General features: G+C 42.8%; 1 protein-coding gene across 1 annotated transcript in view; it reads left to right on the top strand.

Annotated features, from left to right (window-relative positions):
- Positions 1-24,110, top strand: part of FAF2 (Fas associated factor family member 2) — a 63,350-nt gene that overhangs the window by 10,983 nt on the left and 28,257 nt on the right. The window contains exon 2 of the mRNA XM_054487191.2: positions 21,371-21,439. Coding sequence (XP_054343166.1) covers positions 21,371-21,439 — 69 coding nt within the window. The remainder of the gene's footprint in view (positions 1-21,370; positions 21,440-24,110) is intronic.

Genomic DNA, 24,110 nt, shown 5'->3' with positions numbered 1-24,110 from the left:
CAGAATAATATTTCTATTCTCTTTCTCTTCTCTTCTCTTTTCACTCCTTTTCTCTCTTCTCTTCTCTTCCTTGACAGAGTATCTGTCGCCCAGGCTGGAGTACAATTGTATAGTCTTGACTCACTGCAGCCTCCGCCTGCTGGGCTCAAGCCATCTTCCCAGCTCCCCTTCTTGCGTAGCTGGGACCACAGGCACGTGCCACCACGCCCAGCTAATTTTTGTATTTTTAGTAGAGATGGGGTTTCGCCATGTTGGCCAGGCTGGTATTGAACTCCTGGCCTTAAGTGATCCACCTGCCTTGGACTTACAAAGTACTTAGATTACAGGCGTGAGCCACCACGTCCGGCCTCAGAATAATATTTTTCTTTTTCTTTTTTATTTTATTTTATTTTTTGAGATGGAGTCTCACTCTCTCGCCCACGCTGGAGTGCGGTGGCTCGATCTCGGCTCACTGCAACCTCCGCCTCCCAAGTTCAAGCGATTGTCCTGCCTCAGCTTCCCGAGTAGCTGGGATTACAGGTGCGTGCCACCATGCCCAGCTAATTTTTGTATTTTTTAAGTAGACACGGGGTTTCACCATGTTGGCCAGGCTGGTCTCGAACTCCTGACCTCGTGATCCACCCACCTCGGCTTTCCAAAGTGCTGGGATTACAGGCGTGAGCCACCGTGCCTGGCCCAGAACAGTATTTCTAACAAAAATAATTGGAGTGGCATTGATTAGAGCAGCATAAAATTTTTCTTTGTACCTCATGGTCTGACTTCACTGTCAAACCTTACATTTTTACCCTTTTGTTTCTATTCCAATGATACATGTTATTCCTTCTCATGCCTCCATACTTGCTCTTCCCTTGTCCTGAAATTTCTCCTTCCACTAGTTTTCAGCTCAGAACCTTGATTTCTTTCTTGATAAGTTCCTTGAAGGACTTAAGGATTTGTTTACTGGTGTGTAGTAATTGTCATAATAATAAAATAATTTACATGTCTTTTAACTCCACAGAGTTTTGGGGGGTTCAAACTGATTTCTTTGTTTTGTGCTTTCACCAGAAATCTCAATCCCAAAGAGTTTTTTGTTGTATTCTTTTTTTTTCTCCCTCTCTTTGTTAAAGCAATTCCAACAGCATTAAGTATCCTATTTTTAGAAGAAAGAAGAAAGCCAAAATTCCAGTTAACCTTTTTCTTTTTCTTTTCTTTTTGAGATAGGGTCTTACTCTGTTGCCCAGGCTGGAGTGCAGTGGCTCATTCATGGTTCACTGCAGCTCCAACCTCCTGGGCTCAGGCACTCCTCCCACCTCAGCCTCCCAAGTAGCTCGAACTATAGGCCCACACCACCACACCCAGCTAATTTTTTTATTTTTATTTTTTGTAGAGACATGGTCTCCTTATGTTGTCCAGGCTGGTCTCAAACTCCTGGGCTCAAGCGATCTGCCTGCCTCAGCTTCTTTTTTTGTTTGTTTGTTTGTTTTTTGAGCATTGAAAGTTAACCATATTCTCATCTTTGCAGCAATGTAGGGGAAGGAGGTCTATATTAGGAACTTGGCAATTTGAGATCTCTGACAGTTACTTAATCCTTCCAGGCCTCAGTTTCTGTATCTGCAAAATGACATAGATATTTGTGTGGGTCCAGGTGTGGTTGTTTTGTTTTGTTTTTTCTTTCAACTTTCGTTTTCGATGAGGGGGTACATGTGCGGGTTTGATACATGAGTAAATTATTTGTTGCTGGGATTTATTGTATGAATGATCCCATCGCCCAGATTGTAAGCATAGTATCCAACAGTTAGTTTAATTTTTCAACACTTGCCCTCCTCCCACTCTACCCCATCTAGTAGTCCTCATTGTCTGTTGTTGTCATCTTTGTGTCCATGTATACTCAGTGTTTAGCTCCTACTTACAAGTAAGAATGTGGTATTTGGTTTTTTGGTTCTGCATTAATTTGCTTAGGATGACGGCCTCCAGCTACATGCATATTGCTGTAAAGGATGTGATTTTGTTCTTTTTTATGAGTGCGTAGTATTCTATAGTGTATACGTACCACATTTTCTTTATTCAGATCACTGTTGATGGGCATCTAGGTTGATTCTATGTCTTTGCTATCATGAATAATGCTGTGATCAACATGTGAGTGTGTGTCTTTTTGGTAGAACGAGTTATTTTCCTTTGGGTATATACCCATTAATGGGATTGTTGGGTCAAATGATAGTTCTGTTTTTTTTCTTAAGTTCTTTGAGAAATCCCCAGACTGCTTTCCACAGTGGCTAAACTAACTTACATTCCCACCAGTGTTATGTAAGCATTCGTTTTTCTCTGTGGCCTTGCCAATATCTAGTTATTTTTTGACTTTTTAGTAATAGCCATTCTGACTGGTATCAAATGGTAACTCATTGTGATTTTGATTTGCATTTCTCTAATGATCGATGATGTTGACTATTTTTGGCCGTGTGTGTGTGTGTGTGTGTGTGTGTGTGTGTGCGCGCGTGCACGTGTGTGTGTGTGTGACTATTTTTGGCCGTGTGTGTGTGTGTGTGTGTGTGTGTGACTATTTTTGGCCGTGTGTGTGTGTGTGTGTTTCCCTTAGGGTCTCACTTCGTTGCCCGGGCTAGAGTGTAGTGGCATGATCTCAGCTCACTGCAGCCTCCGCCTCCTGGCCCTGTAAATGTCTTCTTTTGAGAAGTGTCTGAGGCGGGTGTGATGGCTGACGCCTGTAATCCCAGCACTTTGAGAGGCTGAGGCAGTGGATCACTTGAGCTTAGGAGTTTGAGACCAGCCTGGGCAACATGGCAAGACCCCAACTGTACCAAAAATCCAAAAGATTCACCAGGCATGGTGGTGTGGGCCTGTGGTCCCAGCTACTTGGGAGGCTGAGGTGGGAGGATCACTTGAACCTGGGAGATGGCGGTTGCAATGAGCCAAGCAAGATGGTGCCACTGCTCTCCAACCTGGGTGACAGAGTAAGACCTTTGTCTCAAAAAAAAAAAAAGAAGTGTCTGTTCATGTACTTTTGCACCCACCTCCCCCCCGCCTTTTTTTTTTGAGACAATGTTTTACTCTGTCACCTAGGCTGGAGTGCAGTAGTGCCATCTTGACTCTCTGCAACCTCTGCTCCCGGGTTCAAGCGATGTCTCTTGCCTCAGCTTCCTGAGTAGCTGGGATTACAGGCGCATACTACCATGCCCAGCTAATTTTTGTATTTTTAGTAGAGACAGGGTTTCACTGTGTTGTCCAGGCTGGTCTCGAACTCCTGACCTCAAGCAGTCCACCCACCTCGGCCTGCCAAGGTGCTGGGATTACAGGTGTGAGCCACCGTGCCCAGCTTTTTTTTTTTTTTTTGAGACAGGTTCTTGCTCTGTCTCTCAAGCTAAAGTACAGTAACGTGATGATAGTTCACTGTGGCCTCAGAGTCCCAGCTCAAGTGATCCTCCCACTTCAGCCTCCAGAGGAGCTGGGACTACAGGTGTACTCCACCACACTGGGCTAATTTTTAAATTTTTTTTAGAGATAGGGTCTTGCTATGTTGCCCAGCCTGGTCTTGAACTTCTGATTTCAAGTGATCCTCCCACCTTGGCCTCCACAAGTGATGGGGTTACTGGTATGAGCCACTCCGCCTGGCTTTTGCCAATTTTTTTTTAATGGGGTTATTATTATTATTATTTGCTTGTTGAATTGTTTCTCATATATTCCGGATATTAGGCCTTTGTCAGATTCATAGTTTGCTAAGATTTTCTCCCATTTTGTCTGTTTACTCTGTTGATTGTTTCTTTTGCTGTGTAGAAGCTCTTCAGTTTAATTAGGTCCCACTTTCCAATTTTTGTTTTTGTTGCAAATGTTTTTGGGGACTTAGTCATAAATTCTTTGCCAAGACCAATGTCCAGAATGATACTACTAGGTTTTCTTGTAGGATTTTTATAGTTTTAGGTCTTACATTTAATGACTAATATTTTTAAACTTTACAGGGGTGTTATAAGAAAGCATCAGAAAAGCTAGGTGCAGTGGCTCACGCCTGTAGTCCCAGCACTTTATGAGACTGAGGTGGGAGGATCACTTGAGGTCAGGAATTGGAGACCAGCCTGGCCAACGTGGTGAAACCCCATCTCTACTAAAAATACAAAATCAGCCGGGCGTGGTGGCAAGCGCCTGTAGTCCCAGCTACTCGAGAGGCTGAGGCAGGAGAATCGCTTGACCAAGAGACAGAGGTTACAGTGAGCCGAGATCGCACCATTGCACTCCAGCCTGGGTGACAGAGTGAGATTCTGTCTCCAAACAAAACAAGAAAAAAGAGTGGATCAGAAAACACATACAATAGTGCTTGGTTAATTGATGTTTAATAGGCTGGGCGCGGTGGCTCACGCCTGTAATCTCAGCACTTTCGGAGGCCGCGGCAGGCGGATCATGAGGTCAAGAGATCGAGACCATCCTGGCCAACGTGGTGAAACCCCATCTCTACTAAAAATACAAAAATTAGCCGGGCGTGGTGGCGCATGTCTGTAGTCCCAGCTACTCGGGAGGCTGAGGCAGGAGAATCACTTGAATCTGGGAGGCGGAGGTTGCAGTGAGCCGAGATCGTGCCACTGCACTCCAGCCTAACGACAGAGCAAGACTCCATCTCAAAAAAATAAAATAAAATAGATGTTTAATAAATAGTTGAATCTAAATCCTAGAGCATCCTCTCATGTCAAGTTTTAAGATTGAAAAGTGATAAATTTTTAACATTTTGTGACTTGACATTAAATTTTGCTAATATATACACATCTTATGCGTGTGAAATTCTAGGGGTGTGATTTCAAGCTATTTTGAAACATAATGGCAGAATTTGTCAGCCTAGAAGGGGTAAGGGATGGGCAGGGAACAGGCAAGGTCAAATTATTATTTTTGGAGGACCAATAAAGTTTGCTTCCCTGTAGTGTTTTTCACAAAGAGGATAACAGAAATACCTTCATTTCTCTTGAAACAACGTTTCTGCTTGAATCTGAGTGGTAAAGTCACATTTAGGAAAGGTTGAATATAGCCAACATACTTTGTGTTTGTTTTAGTGGAATTAAGTCTGTTAAGTGAAAGACTCAATACTAGAATAGGAATTAATGGGGGCCGGGCCTGGTGGCTCATGCCTGTAATCCCAGCACTTTGGGAGGCTGAGGCGGGTGGATCACCTGAGGTCAGGAATTTGAGACCTGCCTGGCCAACATGGCGAAACCCCATCTCTACTAAGAATACAAAAAAAATTAGCCAGGCATGGTGGCAGACTCCTGTAATCGGGAGGGTGAAACAGGAGAATCACTTGGCCCGGGAAGCAGAGGTTGCAGTGAGTCAAGAGGTATCACTGCACTCCAGCCTGGGCAACAGAGTGAGACTCCATCTCAAAAAAAAAAAGGAATTAATGAAAGATAATTTATTTGGTTCCCCCAAAATCTAATTGTGTTACTTCAGAACCTTTTAAGCTAGTTCAGACTCATCTCACAGTGCTTTACAAAAGTCTCTTTAATGTGTCCTTCGTGTTTCTTTTTTTTCCTCACTCAGATTCTGGAAGACCTCATGTTTCTCAATAGTAATATTAGCTAAGCTGTTTTAATCTGCACAACCCAAGGAATTAAGCACTATTTTTATTTACATTTTACCAGTGAGGAAGCTAAACCTAAGAAAGATGCCTGAGGTTACCAAGCTAGTGCGTGGTAGAATTAGAATAAAGGGTTATTGCTTGTTTTTTGTTTTTTTAATTTTTCTTTTTTTCCTTGAGACAGAGTCTTGCTCTGTTTCCCAGGCTGGAGTGCAGTGGCGTGATCTTGGCTCATTGCAACCTCTGCCTCCCAGGTTTGAGTGATTCTCCTGCCTCAGCCTCCCGTGTAGCTAGGATTGCAGGTGCTCACCACCACACATGGCTAATTTTTGTAGTTTTAGTAGAGACGGGGTTTCACCATGTTGGCCAGGCTGGTCTCGAACTCCTGACCTCAAGTGATCTGCCTGCCTCAGCCTCCCATAGTGCTGAGATTACAGGCGTGAGCCACTGCGCCCAGCCTTAAATTTTTCTATTGCTGCTGCACAAATTAAAATTGCTTGTGTCTCTAACTTTCCAACAAAGCTCAGCCACTTCTTCCACTTATTCTTTTTTTTCTTTTCTTTTTTTTGTAGAGACAGGGTCTCACCATGTTTCCCAGCCTGGGTGCAAACCCCTGTCCTTAAGGCCTCCTGCCTTGGCCTCCCAAAGTGTTGGGATTACGGGTGTGAGCTGCCACGCCCAGCCCCCACCTATTTTAATTGCTTGGATAAAGAATATTGTGGGGGGTTTTTTTGGAAATGTTTATTCATGTGGTATTTATGAATATTCGAATATTTATACAGTAAACATCCACACTTGTGTAATGCCATTTGGGTCTAATCAGTTATCAAATATTTGAGAATCTATTATTTAAGATTAAGGTATGGTTATATCTTGATTTGCACAGACCATTTGGTTCCACTTCTGGTGTTTCCAAGCTGATTCTCTTTCTTTTTTTTTTTTTGAGACAGAGTCTTGCTCTGTCACCTGGGCTGGAGTACAGTGGCACAACCATAGCTCACTGTAGCCTCAACCTCCCGGGCTCAAGTGACCCTCCCACATCAGCCTCCCAAGTAGCTGGGACTACATGCGTGTACCACCATGCCCAGCTAATGTTTTTATTTTCTGTAGAGATGGGTCTCACTGCGTTGCCAGGCTGCCAAACTGATTCTAAGCGAAAATTCTTCAAGGGATATTAGTATTTTTTTTTTTAAAGACCTTCCCTTATGTGAAGTTGTGAGGTTAAATTTTCTTTTTTTCTAGACGCAGAACCTTTCAAAGCCTTTACAAGATTATATTGCAGATTTCTAAAAGGGGTATTTGAAAAGAGGTATTTGATAAGCACTGTTTTTTTTTTTTTTTTGAGACAGTCTCGCTCTATCGCCCCAGCTAGAGAGTGCAGTGGTATGATCTCAGCTCACTGCAACCTCCGCCTTCCAGGCTCAAGTGATATCTCTTGCCTCAGCCTCCTGAGTACCTGGGATTACAGGCATGCGCCACCACCACGCCCATCTAATTTTTGTATTTTTAGTAGAGACAGGGTTTCACCATGTTGGCCAGGCTGGTCTCGAACTTCAGACCTCAAGTGATCTGCCCGCCTCAGCCTCCCAAAGTGCTGGGATTACAGGCATGAGCCACAGAGCCTGGCCAGATATGTACCATTTTCTAGTCTTATTTGACCCCAAACCCTTTGTCCATAGAGAAAAACTGTATCAACATGTTTGTTGATCTTATGCCTAAAGGAGAACAGTTTTATATACATCTGTGGGCTGATATTCAGCTACTAGTATATACAATAAAGGAACTGAAATTTTCTTTTTCTTTTTTTTTTTTTTTTTTGAGGTGGTGTTTGGCCCTTGTCATCCAGGCTGGAGTGCAATGACGCAATCTTGGCTCACTGCAGCCTCCACCTCCTGGATTCAAGCAATTCTCCTGCTTCATCCTCTTGAGTAGCTGGGATTGCAGGCACCTGCCACCATGCCTGCCTAATTTTTGTATTTTAGTAGAGACAGAGTTTCAACATGTTGGCCAGGCTGGTCTCAAACTCCTGACCTCAGGTGATCTGCCCTCCTTGGCCTCCAAAAGTGCTGAAGTTACAGTTATGAGCCACCATGCCCAGCCTAGAAATTGAAATTTTCTGAATTAAGGATTTATTGAAAGCTATTTTAGCTGGGCACAGTGGCTTATACCTGTAATGGGTACCTGGGAGGCGGATGCAGGAGAATCACTTGAACCCAGGAGGCAGGGATTGCAGTGAACCGAGATCATGCCACTGCACTCCAGCCTGGGCAACAGAGTGAGACTTCATCTCAAAAAAGAAAAGAAAAGAAAACGATTTGAAGTAATAATGGGAGGCATTTTGGCATGAGAGGGAGTCTGGGCTTTGGAAGTAATTAATCTAGATTTCAGTCTTCGCTCCACCATTTACCATTATCTAGATATTCCTGGACAAGGCATGTAACTTTTTGAATCTTTGGCTTTCTCAGTGATGAAAACAAGGGTTTTAATACTTACGGTATCTATTTTATTATACGGTAATAGATATTTAGTAAATGGGAGCTGCTGGTACTTAATTTGGAGTATCAGTAATTAAATGTGAATAATAAAGATCTGAGTGTGTAAGAGTTTAAATTACTTTAGATCAGAGCCTAGCCGTGATCACTTAATTTCCTGAATGGATTTCAGATTTCATTTCTCCTGCTACTATCAGAGAAGGCATAGTGCCTATTACATAAAGCAAAGCAAAGCAAAGCCGTCTGTGTGGTCGGAAGGAAAGAACAAAGATTCCTAGTTTTTGCCAAGTTTCTCTCTGGGAATAACTGAAAACAAGACCTAAAATATGCATTCTTCACAAGCTAAAACCAACAAGCCAATTGGAATTTAGAGAGTACTTAAATCTCAGCTGAGATTTCACATCAACCCTGTGCAGCGTTTGTTAGTATAAACAGATGAGATATGGAAAGATAAACTCCACTTAGGAAAATGAGGAGATTACACCCTGGTTACCCAATCCCTATCCAAATAGCTGTTTGAGCCATCTGGTTAAAATACTACACACCATCTATTATTGTTTGTGATACCTTCTTTGTGTCATGCTTTAGCAAGAGATAGATCAGGGATCACAGTATTTCAAAAGCTAGTCTCCAAGTGATTGACACCTTCTTGTCTTCTGACTTGGGAGAGGAGGAAGTTTGACCAAAGCTGCAGTAGGAAAGTAGTTCACACACTTCTGCAATCTCCCGTATACATTTTACTAGATGTTTGACCAAAGCTGAAGTAGGAAAGTAGTATAGAATAGTTCACACACTTCCCCAATCTCCCCTGTGCATTTTACTAGAGACTAATTGGGGTTCAGTCTCTAGTAAGATGCCCCAAAAGTAAATAATGCCTTTCTCCCACTGATACTATCAGACAATTACATTTTTAACTTACTGTAATTAAATGCAGTGCTCTCCAAAATCCTTGGGAAATCAGTTTATGGAAGGGGAGTCATCTCTGAACATCTCTGAAGGGAGGAGGAAGGAGGGAAAGGATCATGGAGCAAGGGATTTTTCTCAGTAAGACAGACTGGGATGGGCCTTCCCAATGGCTGTTTTTTTTTTCCTTTTTTTTTTTTTTGGTCACCTGTCTGTCCCAGACCAGTGGGGGATTTATGGTAGCAATTGATGACATTAGACGCCCTGAAAGATTAGAGAGAGAAGGGGGTGCCATAGTTAACCTTTGTATCCATTGCAGCTAATTTGTACAATGCTATCTCAAGCCACCTTAGATGTCAGTAGACTTTTTTGTTTTGTTTTGTTTTTTTGTTTTTTTGTTTTTGAGTCAGTGTCGCTCTTTTTGCCCAGCCTAGAGTGCAGTGGTGCCATCTTAGCTCGCTGCAACCTTCATCTCCTAGGTTTAAGCGATTCTTGTGCCTCAGCCACCCGAGTAGCTAGAGATTACAGGCATGCACAACCACACCTGGCTAACTTTTTTGTATTTATACAGAACCGGGTTTTGCCATGTTGGCCAGGCTGGTCTCAAATTCCTGGCCTCCCAAAGTTCTGGGATTATGGGCGTGAGCCACCACGCCTAGCCAGATGTCAGTAGATCTTAATGTAAACCAGAGTTCTAAAGAGCATGCTAGTTTTAGCTGACCTTTGTTAAGCACTTACTGTATACCCAAATTGGTATGGGATACTTTCACATAATTCTTTTCAAAGATTCAGCATTCTCAATTGATAATGGGCAAGATAGCAATATCTGTCTTACAGGATTGTTGAGGAAAATGTGAAGATAGCTATGTTAGTTCCTGACACAGAGTAGGAATAAATGAGTAATAATGAGAAGGTCAGTGTTTAAGAAACTAGAAGGCCGGGTGTGGTAGCTCACACCTGTAGTCCCAGCACTTTGGGAGGCTGAGGGTGGCAGATCACCTGAGGTCAGGAGTTCAAGACTAGCCTGGCCAACATTGTGAAACCCTGTCTCTATTAAAAATACAAAAATTAGCTGGGTGTGTTGGTGGGCACTTGCAATCCCAGCTACTTGAGAGGCTGAGGCAGGAGAATCACTTGAATCCTGGAAGCAGAGATTGTGGTGAGCTGAAATCTTGCCACTACACTCCAGCCTGGACAACAAGAGTGAGAATCTGTCTCAAAAAAAAAAAAAAGAAAAGAAACTAGAGAGATATAAACAAAAGTTGATTGTTAGACTGAGGAAGGATTCATTCATTTATTCAGACATTTCCTATTTTATGCCAAGGCATTGCACTGGGTCTTGGGAGTATAGAAGTAAATAAAGGCTGGCCGCCGTGGCTCACGCCTGTAATCCCAGCACTTTGGGAGGCCGAGGCAGGTGGATCACGAGGTCAGGAGATTGAGACCATCCTGGCTAACATGGTGAAACCCCATCTCTACTAAAAATACAAAAAATTAGCCAGGCGTGGTGGCGGGTGCCTGCAGTCCCAGCTACTCGGGAGGCTGAGGCAGGAGAATGGCGTGAACCCGGGAGGCACAGCTTGCAATGAGCCGAGATCACGCCACTGCACTCCAGCCTGGGCGACAGAGTGAGACTCCATCTCAAAAAGAAAAAAAAAATAGAAGTAAATAGATTCCCTCCTCAAAAGAAAGTTCCTTTTAAAAGAGAATTATGGGGCTGGGCACATTGGTTCACACCTGTAATCTCACTACTTTGGGAGGCTGAAGTGGGAGGATCACCTGAGGCAAGGAGTTCAAGACCAGGCTGAGCAACATAGTGGGACCCCACCAATCTACCCCCCACAAAAAACAAAAAAAAAGGTGGGTATGGTGGTATGTGCCTGTAGTCCTAGCTACTTGGGAGGCTGAGGCAGAAGGAGTACTTGAGCCCAGGAGCCGATGATTACAGTGAGCCATGATCATGCTACTGTACTCCAGACTGAGTGACAGACCCTGTCTCTAAAAAATATAAAAAATTTTAGGCTGGGCGTGGTGCCTCATACCTATAGTCCCAGCACTTTGGGATGCCAAGGTGGGTGCATCACCTGAGGTCAGGAGTTCAAGACCAGCCTGGCCAACATGGTGAAACCCTGTCGGTACTAAAAATACAAAAATTAGCTGGGCATGGTGGCATGTGCCTGTAATTCCAGCTACTCGGGAGGCTGAGGTGGGAGAATCACTTGAACTCAGGAGATAGAGGTTGCAGTGGGCCGAGCTCGCACCGTTGTACTCCAGCCTGGGTGACAGAGCAAGACTCCATCTCTAAAAATAAAAATAAAAACTTGTAGAAAAAGAATTATAATTGGAGTTCTGAAGAAATTACTTTAGTAGGAAGTTAAAGCCTGTGACTGATGTTAAGTCTAACATTCCTCTGCTTCTCTGTTTTACCTCTCTTCCAGAAATGCTGATAGCCAAACATTATTTTATTGCTGAGCAGAGAATTGGTAGCAAAGCTAATGGAATGTCTCCAGCCAAAACTGCAGTATTCTTTCTCTCTGAACAAAGCTGGCATTGCAAAACTTAGGTTGGCACTGAAATGGCAATAAATATTGGCTTGAGACATACTTAGCATTTGACTCATATTGAATCCAGCCCTTCCAGTGTAAATTGGAATAGTCCTTTCGAAAAGCATTTTAAGCACTGTGGGTCAAGAACTTTAAAAATAACGTATATTCTTTGGCTCCAAGTTTTACCTAGATCTAGAAGAAATCCTAAATACAGGCAAACTTTATAAATAGTAGTGTTTATCATAGTGCTATTTTAATAGTGAAAATTGGAAGCAGCCATAACATCTATATGTAAATTGTTGTAGCTACTTAGAGTATTGTATAACCATGGTTATGAAGAGTGTATTAAGTTTATGAAGAGTTAGAAGGGAGTATTTCGTAAAATAATGTGCAAAATTATAAATATCTGAAAGAGAGGAGTCTCACACAGGTAAGAGAAAATAGAGAAGGCTCCTCAAACCTTGACTTGTATGTAGTGATGTGAGAGGGTGGGGTGGAAAAGTTGGTTTTCCAGCCGGGAGAGAAAACACCAGAAGATTCCTGTAAAGATCAAAGGCAGAGATGAATGGATTTTCCTCAGCATGCATACAGTCTAGAATGGAGAAGAAAAGACCATTAAACAGTTTCCCCATAATAATTTTATTTAATTGTAAAAGAGGTTGAATCAAGCCCTAAACCTTTTCCTTGGAGTGTGGGGAACTGGAAGGAAATATGTAAATGTAAACCCGTTGTATTACTAATGGTTGGAACCACCACAGGGTAGCCTCTCACCCCGCCCCATTTCTAATCTTTCTCTGATATTTAAACTTTACCAGCCGGGTGTGGTGGCTCACGCCTGTAATCTCAGCACTTTGGGAGGCCGAGGCGGGCAGATCACCTGAGGTCGGGAGTTCGAGACCAGCCTGACCAACACGGAGAAACCCCATCTCCACTAAAAATACAAAATTAGCCGGCCGTGGTGGCGCATGCCTGTAATCCCAGCTACTCGGGAGGCTGAGGCAGGAGAATCACTTGAACCCAGGAGGTGAAGGTTGTGGTGAGCCAATATCGCACCATTGCGCTCCAGCCTGGGCAGCAAAGAGCGAAACTCTGTCTCCAAAAATATAAATAAACTTTACCTAACTTATACTAGGTTTAAAAACACACACACACACACACACACACACACACACACACACACACACACACAGCAAAGAGCGAAACTCTGTCTCCAAAAATATAAATAAACTTTACCTAACTTATACTAGGTTTAAAAACACACACACACACACGGTTTAAACACACACACACACACACACACACACACACACACACCTCTGACACACACACACACACACACACACCTCTGACACACACACACACACACACACACCTCTGATAGAAAACCCAGGTAACTAACCCTGTCTGAGTTATGAATGCAACTGTTTCCAGACAGTGAATGCCAAATGAGTTCAGCACACTAGCTTACTTTGGCTTTTTTAAGAGATCACTAGAAAACGATCCTGCTGACTAGCAGTGAGGTCAGGTAGTTCTCACACAATGCATTTGGTGTGATGAAATAGTGTTTTTACCTTTATCTGGCAGTCTATTTCCACTTTTTCCCATTCTTTTTACTTTTTTAAAGCCACTCAGATTTAGCAATGAGGTGTTATATATCTCTTGTTCTTTTTAGATAGATTTACTTTACCATACATAAAAATTTCTCACAAAGGCAAATAGTTTACCTCATTCTTTGTAAATAACACCATAATTCCATTTGCGTAAGCCTATGAGTACACCTTAATATTTCTTTTCCACCCCCACATGTTTAATCTATCACCTGATCCTTTTGGCCCTACCTCTAAAATAAACCCCAAATATGTCCATTTTTTGTTTCACTGCTGTTATTCTATTCTATGCCATCATTCTCTTTTCCCTGGACTTCATCTATATAATCTTGCTGGTGTCTTGCTGTCTTTCATGCCTTCTGCAGTTACTTCATATGCAAACAGGAATGACTTATTTTAAAATGTGCATATGATCATGTCACTGGCACGAAATTTAGAATGAAGGGTCTGGATTAGTGATTCTCATCCCTCTCTGTACATTCTTTTTTTTTTTTTTTGAGACAGAGTTTTGCTCTTGTTGCCTAGGCCGGAGTGCAATGGTGCAACCTCAGCTCACTGTAACCTCTGCCTCCCGGGTTCAAGCGATTCTCCTGCCTCAGCCTCCCGATTACAGGTGCCCACCACCACACCTGGCTAATTTTTGTATTTTTAGAGGAGACGGGGTTTCACCATGTTGGCCAGGCTGGTCTCAAACTCCTGACCTCAGGTGATCTGCCCACCTCGGCCTCCCAAAGTGCTGGGATTACAGGCATGAGCCACCACACCCGGCCTCTTTTTTTTTTTTTTTTTTTGAGATGGAGTCTCACTCTGTCACCCGGGCTGGAGTGCAGTGGTGCGATCTTGGCTCACTGCAACCACCTCCGCCCCCCCAGGTTCAAGCAGTTCTCCTGCCTCAGCCTCCCCAGTAGCTGGGATTACAGGCACCTGCCACTATGCCCAGCTAATTTTTTGTATTTTTAGTAGAGATGGGGTTTCACCAGGCTGGTCTCAAATTCCTAACCTTGTGATTCGCCCTCCTCGGTCTCCCAAAGTGCTGGGATTACAGGTGTGAGCCACCATGCCCAGCCCCTATCTGTACATTCCAATCACCCGTGTTAAGTTCCCTTTCCCTATAGGAAATAAACATGACCTTTTCCTAGGCTCTACCTTCAGAGAATCTGGTTAAATTGTTTGGATTGGGGGGTCCAGACATCTGTAGGGTTTTAATTTGTTTTGAGTTTTTGTTTTTTTTTTCTTTTTGAAACGGAGTCTCACTCTTGTCGCCCAGGCTAGAGTGCAGTGGTGCTATCTCAGCTCACTGCTTTCTCAGCTCACTGCAACCTCAGTCTCCTGGGTTCAAGCGATTCTCCTGCCTCAGCCTCCTGAGTAGCTGGGATCACAGGCGCGCACCACCATGCCCAGCTAATTTTTGTATTTTTAGTAGAGATGGGGTTTCACCATGTTGGTCAGGCTGGTCTCGAACTCCTGACCTCATGATCTGCCCACCTCAGCCTCCCAAAGTGCTGGGATTACAGGCGTGATCCACCACGTCCAGCCCGTTTTTGTTTTTTTCAAGCAGAGAACAGGGTCTTGCTATGTTGTTCAGGATGGTCTTGAACTTCTGGGCTCAAGTGATCCTCTTACCTTGGCCTCCCAGAATGCTGGGATTACAGGTATGAGCCACTGCACCCGGCTTGTAGCATTTTTTAAAAAGTTCCTTCATACAGGCCCACCATGGTGGCTCATGCCTTGGGAGGCTGAGGTGGGAGGATTGCTTGAGGCCAGGAGTTTGAGACCAGCCTGGTCAACGTAGTGAAATCTTCATCTCTACAAAAAAAAAAAGAAAGAAAAAAGAAAGAAGAAAAATAAGGCTCCTCATGTGGTTCTTATACAGGTAAAATGGAAAAATATTGCCTGAAATGAATGATCTTTCCCCTGCCTACTTCTCAGACCTTAACAGTCAACTTGCCAAGCTGGTTCTGTCTCCAGTGTTTCCTCCCTTCTTGTTTCCTCCCTCCTTCAAGTTTTGTTTTACTTTTTAAATAAACTTGTCATTAGGAGAGATTTAGATTAACAGGAAATTGTGAAGATAATATAGAAAATTCCTAAAAATCTCATGCTGAATGTTTCTTATTAACACCTTGCATTATTAGTATGATACACTTGTCACAATTGATGAACCAATATTGATACACTATTATTAACAAAAGTCCATTCTTTATTCTGATTCTCTTAGTTTTTACCTGATACTCTTTTTGTGTTCCAGGATCCCATTTAGGGTACTACATACCATTTAGTAGTCACATCTTAGGTTCCTCTGGGCTCTGACAGTTTCTTGAGCTTTTCTTCTTTTTGGTGACCTGGACAGTTTTCACGAGTACCAGTCAGGTATTTTGTAGAATATTTCTCAATTGACATTTGCCTGATGTTTCTCTCATAATTGGGGCTGGGATTATGGGTTTTTGGCAGGAAGATTACAGAGGTAAAGCGCGATTTTCACTACATCAAATCAAAGGTACTCTCAGTATGCTTTATCACTGTCGATATTTTGGCCTTGATCACCTAGCTGCGGTAGCGTTGGTCAGGTTTCTCCACTGTTAATCCCCCCACCACTGTTTCCGTACTGTACTCTTTGGAAGGAAGTCATCATGCCTAGCCCATCCTGGGAAGGAATGAAAAGTTAGGTTCTGCTTCCTTGAAGGTAAAGGTAAAATATCTACATAAGTTACTTGGAATTCTTCTGCACAGGATATTTTTCTATTCTCCCCAGTTTATTTATTCAGCCATGTATTTATATCATGCGTGTTTATTTTATTGCTGAAATTGTTCGAGCTTTAGTCACTGGGATCTTTTTCAGTTGACTCCTCTTTTTTTTTTTCTTGGTAGAGATGGGATCTTGCTGTGTTGCCCAGGCTGGTATTGAACTCCTGGCCTCAAGCAGTCCTCCCACCTTGGCCTCCCAAAGTATTAGGATTACAGGCATGAACCACCACTCCCAGCCTCCTTTATCCTTTTGACTACAAGATTCTCTAGGCACATCTTATATATTTCCGACCCCAGTCCTAGAATCAGCCACTTCTCCAAGGAGCCTTGATTCTTTTTATTAGAGAATGGTATTAGAAACCAAGATCTAGGCATTAGGTGTGCTTGCTACTGGGATGTTGTTGCTTGTAGGGCCTTTCAGCTGACTGAGCAAGGGATATACATGTATGTATACTAAACTAAGTTTTTCTGTATGCAGTCATCTGTATCTATATTAAGCTAAACATGAGTTGATATTTCCAATTCTATCCATTGCCACTCTATCCATTCTAGCCTTCTTCCTTTGGTTATCTGTCACCTCCCACTTCTACAGTGAGAAAACTGGCTTTCATCATTCACCATCTTTTGACTTAATTGTTCAAATCTGGGATACATATGCAGATATAGTGACTTCAGAATTAATATGTACTCGCATGGAGAAAAACCTTATCAAGTAGAGGACGGTGCTTATGTGTAGTTCCTGTTGCCTTTAGTCTTACAGACTTCATTTCCAAAGTTTCTTAGCACCCTCCATCCCCCTTTGGTGAGGTTGCTTCACATATTTTCTAGACAATTAGATTCTTTTGTCAAAGTCTGTGTTCCATCTGGAGATCCTCTGATCTCTTAAATGATTTTTTAAATTTACATACGTTAAGGTTCACTCTGCTGTAAAGTTCTGTGGGTTTTTATCTGTCTCACAGTTTTTGCATATGTTGGCCTTCTGCCTGGAATACTCTTCCCAGATATTTCCCCATGACTGGCCCCTTATCTTTCATTCAGATCTCTGCTCAAATATTATCTCCTTGAGGAGGCTTTCCTTGAGCACCCAATCTAAAGGAATCTTCTAGAACAAAATGAAAATTTTGTTAGTGTATTTTCTTCAGTGTGTGTGGTTTGTTTTGACCAGTCTCCATTTACTAGGATGAAAATTTGAAGAGGGCAGGGACTGTATCTGTATCCTGGATATATAGTGAATGTATGTTGATATATGAATGACTAATCCTGTCCCAGGTGTGTCCAGCATCGCTTATTTCTAGGGGATCGTTTTAGTACTGATCAGTAGTGATTGAAAGCAGGCTTGTTCAGTTGGGTTTCTAGCTCACTCTGCTTCACTACTTAAAAAGTGTTTTGGTTACAAATTAGGTTAAGTGTTTCAGTGTATTAAAGATGGCAGTCACTCTGTTTTCTCCTGCAATGTTTATAGCCATTTATTTAAGGTTATTATTATTATTATTGAGATGAGGTCTCTCTGTCACCCAAGTTGGAGTGCAGTGGTGCAGTTTACTGCAGTCTTGACCTCCTCAGGCTCAGGTGATCCTGAATAGATGATCCTTCTTGAGTAGCTGGGACTACAGGCGCACCACCACACCCGGATAATTTTTTTGTTTTTTTATAGAGATGGAGTTTCTCTATATTGGCCAGGCTGGTCTTAACTTCTGGGCTGAAGTGATCCACCCACCTTGACTTCCCACAGTGCTAGGATTGCAGGTGTGAGCCACTGTGCCCAGCCTAAAAGTTATTTTAGTGAGGGATTTATAATCTCTGTTCCTACTTAGAATTACATATCAATACCGGCCGGGCTTGGTGGCTCACGCCTGTAATCCCAACACTTTGGGAGGCCGAGGCGGGTGGATCACCTGAGGTGAGGAGTTCGAGACCAGCCTGGCCAACATGGTGAAACCCCGTCTCTACTAAAAATACAAAAACTAGCCAGGCGTGGTGGTAGCCACCTGTAATCCCAGCTACTTGGGGAGCCGAGGCAGGAGAATCACTTGAACCCAGGAGGCGCAGGCTGCAGTGAGCTGAGACCGCGCCATTGCACGCCAGCCTGGGGGACAAGAGCAAGACTTCGTCTAAAAAAAAAAAAATTATTATCAATACCACGGATTTCCCAGCTCGGCTGTACATTAGAATCAACTGAGGAGTTTTAAGAACCAACACTGCTTCGTGAGCTCTTTCCTGACTTACTGATTTTCAGGAAAATTCTACAAATTTGTAATGTTTTAACAACCAGCTTGGCATCTAGTCAGAACATTTGAAGTTAAAAAACCCCAGTAGCCAGGTATGGTGGCTCACGCGTATAATCCCAACACATTGGGAGGCCAAGGTGGGAAGATCGCTTGAGCCCAGGAGTTCAAGGCCAGCCTGGGCAACATGGTGAAATCCTGTCTCTACCCAAGAAAAATAGAAAAATTAGCCAAGCGTGGTGATGCACACCTGTGGTTCCAGCTGCTGGGAGGCTGAGATGGGAGAATCATTTGAGCCCAGGAGACAGAGGTTGCAAGTGAGCCAAGGTTGTTCCACTGCACTCCAGCCTGGACAACAGAGCCAGACAGAACCTGTCTTAAAAAAAAAAAAAAATCCCAAAACAAAATTTAAAAAAAAACAGTGTATTAATGTAAAGTGAGATTTTGTGATAATATCTAGAGAATTTCAGCTTATAGCTACGATGACTGAAGCTTATACAAAAAGGTCCTTTTAACTTGGACTGATTCTTCTACGATTTAAGCCCATAGTGTGTGCCTGGTACTAGTGAATATTACAGTGAATTGTTCCCTGCTGTCAGAGAACTTACATTATACCCTCTGAGAAGGCAATAGAATGAATGTAAATAATCATAAGATAGGAAACAATAGGCACATAAGAGACATAGAAAACAATTTTGGTATTTAGAGGAGGGAGCAGTCATTTGCACACTGGGAAGATGGTAAGATTAGAGTCTAATTCTTTTTTTTTTTTTTTTTGAGATGGAGTCTCGCTCTGTCACCTAGGTGGAAGGTATTGGCATGGTCTCGGCTCACCACAACCTCTGCCTCCTGGGTTCAAGCGATTCCCCCACCACAGCCTCCCGAGAGTATCTGAGACTACAGGCACGCAGCACCACCATGCTGAACTAATTTTTTTTTTTTTTTTGAGTTGGGAGTCTTGCTCTATCGCCCAGGCTGGAGTGCAGTGGCGCCATCTCGGCTCACTGCAAGCTCCACCTCCCTTGTTCACGCCATTCTCCTGCCTCAGCCTCCTGAGTAGCTGGGACTACAGGCGCCCGCCACCATGCCTGGCTAATTTTTTGTATTTTTAGTGAGACGGGGTTTCACCGTGTTAGCCAGGATGGTCTCGATCTCTTGACTTCGTGATCCGCCCACCTCGGCCTCCCAAAGTGCTGAGATTACAGGCATGAACCACCGCGCCCGGCCTTTTTTTTTTTTTTTTTTAAGTTGAGGCGGGGTTTCACCGTGTTAGCCAGGATGGTCTTGATCTCCTGACCTCGTGATCCGCCTGCCTCGGCCTCCCAAAGTGCTGAGATTACAGGTGTAAGCCACCGCGCCCGGCCTTTTTTTTTTTTTTTTTTTTTTTTTAAGTAGAGATGGGGTTTTAACCATGTTGGCCAGGCTAGTCTCGAACTCCTGACCTCAAGTGATCCGCCCACCTCAGCCTCCCAAAGTGCTGGGATTACAGGCGTGAGCCACCATGCCTGGCCTAGAGTCCAGTTCTTAAAGAGAATCCACAGCGAAAAGGAGGAACCCTGGACATCCCAGTCCTTTAGTGGGTTGTAATATAGGACACTGAAAGTTAAGGGGGTCCTATTAGAAGCCAGAAGGGAATAGGCAAATGAGAAGAGTCCTGTAATGGTCAGGACCTAAAATCCAGACTCAGAACTGTCAAAGCCAGTGGTTCTTAAAGGAACTTTTCTATTTCAGCATTTTAAGCATTAACATTTTTTATTGCAAGTTTTTGTACTACATGTGTAATTATAAAAAATGAAAGCTTGTATACCTAAAAATCCAAATTTCGGTTTTTGAATTTTGTTTCATTTTTTTAAGCTCTAGAAAAGAAATACATTCCACATTAAACCGTTCACATTGCACATAAAGGAAACTAAATTCAGAGTTAAAATGTGCCTGTCCATGGCCATAGGGTGCAGAGTTAGGCAAGAACTTCAGTTTTCAGACTCATCAGTCCATACTACTACATTCTTGTCAGGTTGAGATCAATCTCTTTTCTCTGAAGCTTACTGGTTGTTTAGAGGAGTTTCTTGAGGATAGAGACTATATCTTAGTCATTTTCTGTCCCTCCAACATAGTAAGTGCTGTACAGAATAGGCATGTAGCACACATTTGTCAAATGAAAGGATGGATGGATAGATGGATGGTTTTGGCTTTTATGTTAGACTTTGAAGGAATGCTAGAGTTTAGCTTTGTGGAAATTCTGGGCATGAGATGTATACATGAACTGTTAGATTTGCTGCATATTGGACATCTGAAGGGAAATAGTGAGAAAATACTGTAACTGCAGGGGCTCACGCCCATAATCCCAGCACTTTGGGAGGCCAAGGCAAGAGGATTGCTTGAGCCCAGGAGTTGGAGACTAGCCTGGGGAATATAGAGAGACCCCGTCTTTACAAAAAACATCCAAAATTTAGCTGGGTGTGGTGGTGCACACCTGCAGTGCCAGCTACTCAGGAGGCTGAGGTGGGAGGATCGCTTCAGCCTGGGAAGTTGAGACTGCAGTGAGCAGTCATTGCGCTATTGCACTCCAAACTGGGTGACAGAGCAAGACCCTGTCTCGAAAAAAGAGTGGCGGGGGGTAGGGGGGTCGGTATGTTAGGTTTTACACAGTTCATATTATAAACTAGGTTAATACCAGTATATAAAATGAAATAAGTTAATGAAAGGCATGACGTTTTGCAGGAAAGGTGCATTATATCATTATGTAGAGGTTGAGTATTCCTTATCCAAAATGCTTGGAACCACAAGTGTTTCAGATTTGGATTGTTTTGAGAATTTGGAATATTTACGTTATACTGAATGAGCATCTCAAATCTGAAATGTCCCACTATGCATTTCCTTTGAGACATGTCAGCACTCAAAATGTTTCAAAAAATGTTGGAGCATTTTAGGTTTCAGATTTGGGATGCTCAACCTGTACTGTCAACAGAATAGCTGTTTAGCATTAAATAATATTTTGCTTAGCCCACAGGTTGAAAAATCTTTAATTTTTTAAACTTGAATTTAAGAGGAGAATATTGATCTTAGTCAGTACTCCTCTTAATTGAAAGCCTTGAAGTTTTAAAAGGAATTACCATTTTTTAAGTTCTTCACGCATCTAGAACAGTTAGCTGACTGTATAAATTCTGAATCAGTGAAGTTTTACTATACTTTAACATCCACTTTTAACATTTTTTACTGTATTTTCCTAGCAGTATTTGGTGTAAAACTACTCACATGTATACTGTTGGTTTTTCTCTAAGTAACTTTTTGTTTTCATCCTTCTTTTCAGGATCTCACTGGCATCGAATCTATGGATCAGTGTCGCCATACCTTGGAACAGCATAACTGGAACATAGAGGTATAATAGGATGTGTTCTGAGCTTATTTCTTTTTCTCTGGTCTGATTAAGAATCAAAACCATATGTTTTTCCATAGCAGGAATCTTTTCAGTAGATTTTTTTTTAGAATTATAACTCTAAAAATAAAAGTGCAGGAAGGTAAAGAATGTGAGAAAGTTTATAAAATCATAGAAAAATTTGTGACTAAATCCCTCAATATAGTGCCCCACCCCCTACTGTTTGTTAGTATCTTGTTGGGAAAACAATTGGTTTTTGTATATTTAGTTTTTAACCAGATGTCTTGATGTGAACCTTCTTCTTACATATTTTATAGTTTATTCTTTGGGGTTGTCTAGGTAGTCATGTTCTCTGCAACTCTTCTCCTTGACCATTGAATTAGCAAGAACCTTAAAACACTGTCAGTTGATAATGGTAATAGCATTTTGTCCTCACTATAATGCCTCTGATTTTTTTTTTTTTTTTTTTTTGAGACAGAGTCTCGCTCTGTCTCCCAGGCTAGAGTGCAGTGGCATGCTCTCAGCTCACTGCAACCTCTGCCTCCCAAGTTCAAGCAATTCTCCTACCTCAGCCCCCTGAGTAGCTGGGATTACAGGCGCACACCACTGCACCCGGCTAATTTGTATTTCTAGTAGAGACGGGGTTTCACCATGTTGGCTAGGCTGGTCTTGAACTCCTGACGTCAGATGATCCGCCCTGCTCAGCCTTCCAAAGTGCTGGGATTACAGGCGTGAGCCACCGCGCCTGGCCATGCCTCTGATTTTTTATTAGCAAGTGTGATGTTAGTTGTTACTTTGAGATAGATCTCCAAGGATGTAAGCTCCCTAAGAGCAGAGATTTTTTTGTTTTGTTTTAACTGCTGTATTCCCAACATGTAACATGGAAATAAATATCTGTTGGCTTTTCCCTTCCATTCTTAGTATATTAATAGTTTATACTGAGTGGATGTTGAATTTTGTCAAACACCCTTTTGATCCCAAATTACCATTTTAATTATTATATGCTATTTAAAAAGGGTGCTGGATTCCTAAAAATGTGTTCCTTTTTTTTTTCCAGTTTTTTTTTTTTATAAAACGTATTCCTAATATGATTTTGTTATCCAACACATTTTTGAGCAATTAAACTCTAGGCTCTGGCATTATATTAGTGAACAAAAGTAAGTCCTTACTCTTTTTTAATTTTTTTAAGACGGGGTCTTGCTTTGTCACCTGGGCTGGAATGCATTGGCACAAGCATACCTCACTACAGCCTTTGACTTCTGGGCTCAAGCAATTTTCCTGCCCTAGCCTCTCAAATAGCTGGGACTACAAACGTAACACCATGCCCAGCTAATTTTTAATTTTTTGTGGAGACGAGGTCTTGCTGTGTTGCCCAAGCTGGTCTTGAATTCCTGGGCTCAAGCAATCCTCCTGCCTCAGCTTCCCAAAGTACTGGGATAACATGTGTGAGCCACCACATCCAGCCAAGTCGCTACTCTTATGGAACTTAATTCTAGAGAATTTCAGTTTGTAATAAATGATGGGAGGGGAACATCACACACGGGGCCTCTCGGGGGGTGGGGGGCTGGGGGGCTAAGGGAGGGATAGCATTAGGAGAAATACCTAATGTAGATGACGGGTTGATGGGTGCAGCAAACCACCATGGCATGTGTATACCTAAGTAACAAACCTGCATATCCTGTACATGTATCCCAGAACTTAAAGTATAATTTAAATAAATAAATAAATGACAAATGAGATGAGCATAGGAAATGGAACAGAGGATCTGTAGAGTTTTGCGTTTTGTTTTTTTGTCTTTATTTATTTTTATTTTTTTGAGATGGAGTTTTGCTCTTGTTGCCCAGGCTGGAGTGCAGTGGTGTGATCTTGGCTCACTGCAGCCTCCGCCTCCCGGGTTCAAGCAATTCTCCTGCCTCAGTCTCCTGAGTAGCTGGGATTACAGGTGCATGCCACCACCCCCGGCTAATTTTTTGTATTTTTAGTAGAGAGGAGGTTTCACCATATTGGCCAGGCTGGTCTTGATCTCCTGACCTTGTGATCCACCCACCTCGGCCTCCCAAGGTGCTAGGATTACAGGCATGAGCCACCGCACCTGGCCTTGTTTTTTTCTTTCTAAGAGACAGGGTTGGGCCAGGCGCGGTGGCTCATGCCTGTAATCCCAGCATTTTGGGAGGCCGAGGCGGGCAGATCATGAGGTCAGGAGATCGAGATCATCCTGGCTAACACGGTGAAACCCCGTCTCTACTAAAAATACAAAAAATTAGCCAGGTGTGGTGGTGGGTGCCTGTAGTCCCAGCTACTCAGGAGGCTGAGGCAGGAGAATGACGTGAACCTGGGAGGAAGAGCTTGCAGTGAGCCGAGATCGCGCCACTGCACTCCAGCCTGTAGGACAGAGCGAGACTCCATCTCAAAAAAAAAAGAAAAAGAAAGAGAGAGAGAGAGAGACAGGGTCTTACTCTGTCACCCAAGCTGGAGTGCATGTTTGATCATAGCTCACTGCAGTTGAACTCCTGGGCTCAAGCATTTCTCTGACCTCAGGTTCAAGTAGATGGGACTACAGGCCCACGCTACCACACCGGGCCCTAGTGTTCAAGTTCTTGTGTGAATATGTGTTTTCATTTCCCTTGGGTCTATACCTAGGAATGGACTTTGCTGAGTCATATGGTGACACCAT

Source organism: Pongo pygmaeus, chromosome 4, assembly GCF_028885625.2.
Source record: "Pongo pygmaeus isolate AG05252 chromosome 4, NHGRI_mPonPyg2-v2.0_pri, whole genome shotgun sequence".
Classification (NCBI taxonomy): Eukaryota; Metazoa; Chordata; class Mammalia; order Primates; family Hominidae; genus Pongo; species Pongo pygmaeus.
The sequence above is the reverse complement of the archived record's forward strand: the minus strand, read 5'-3'. Positions and strand labels throughout refer to the sequence as shown.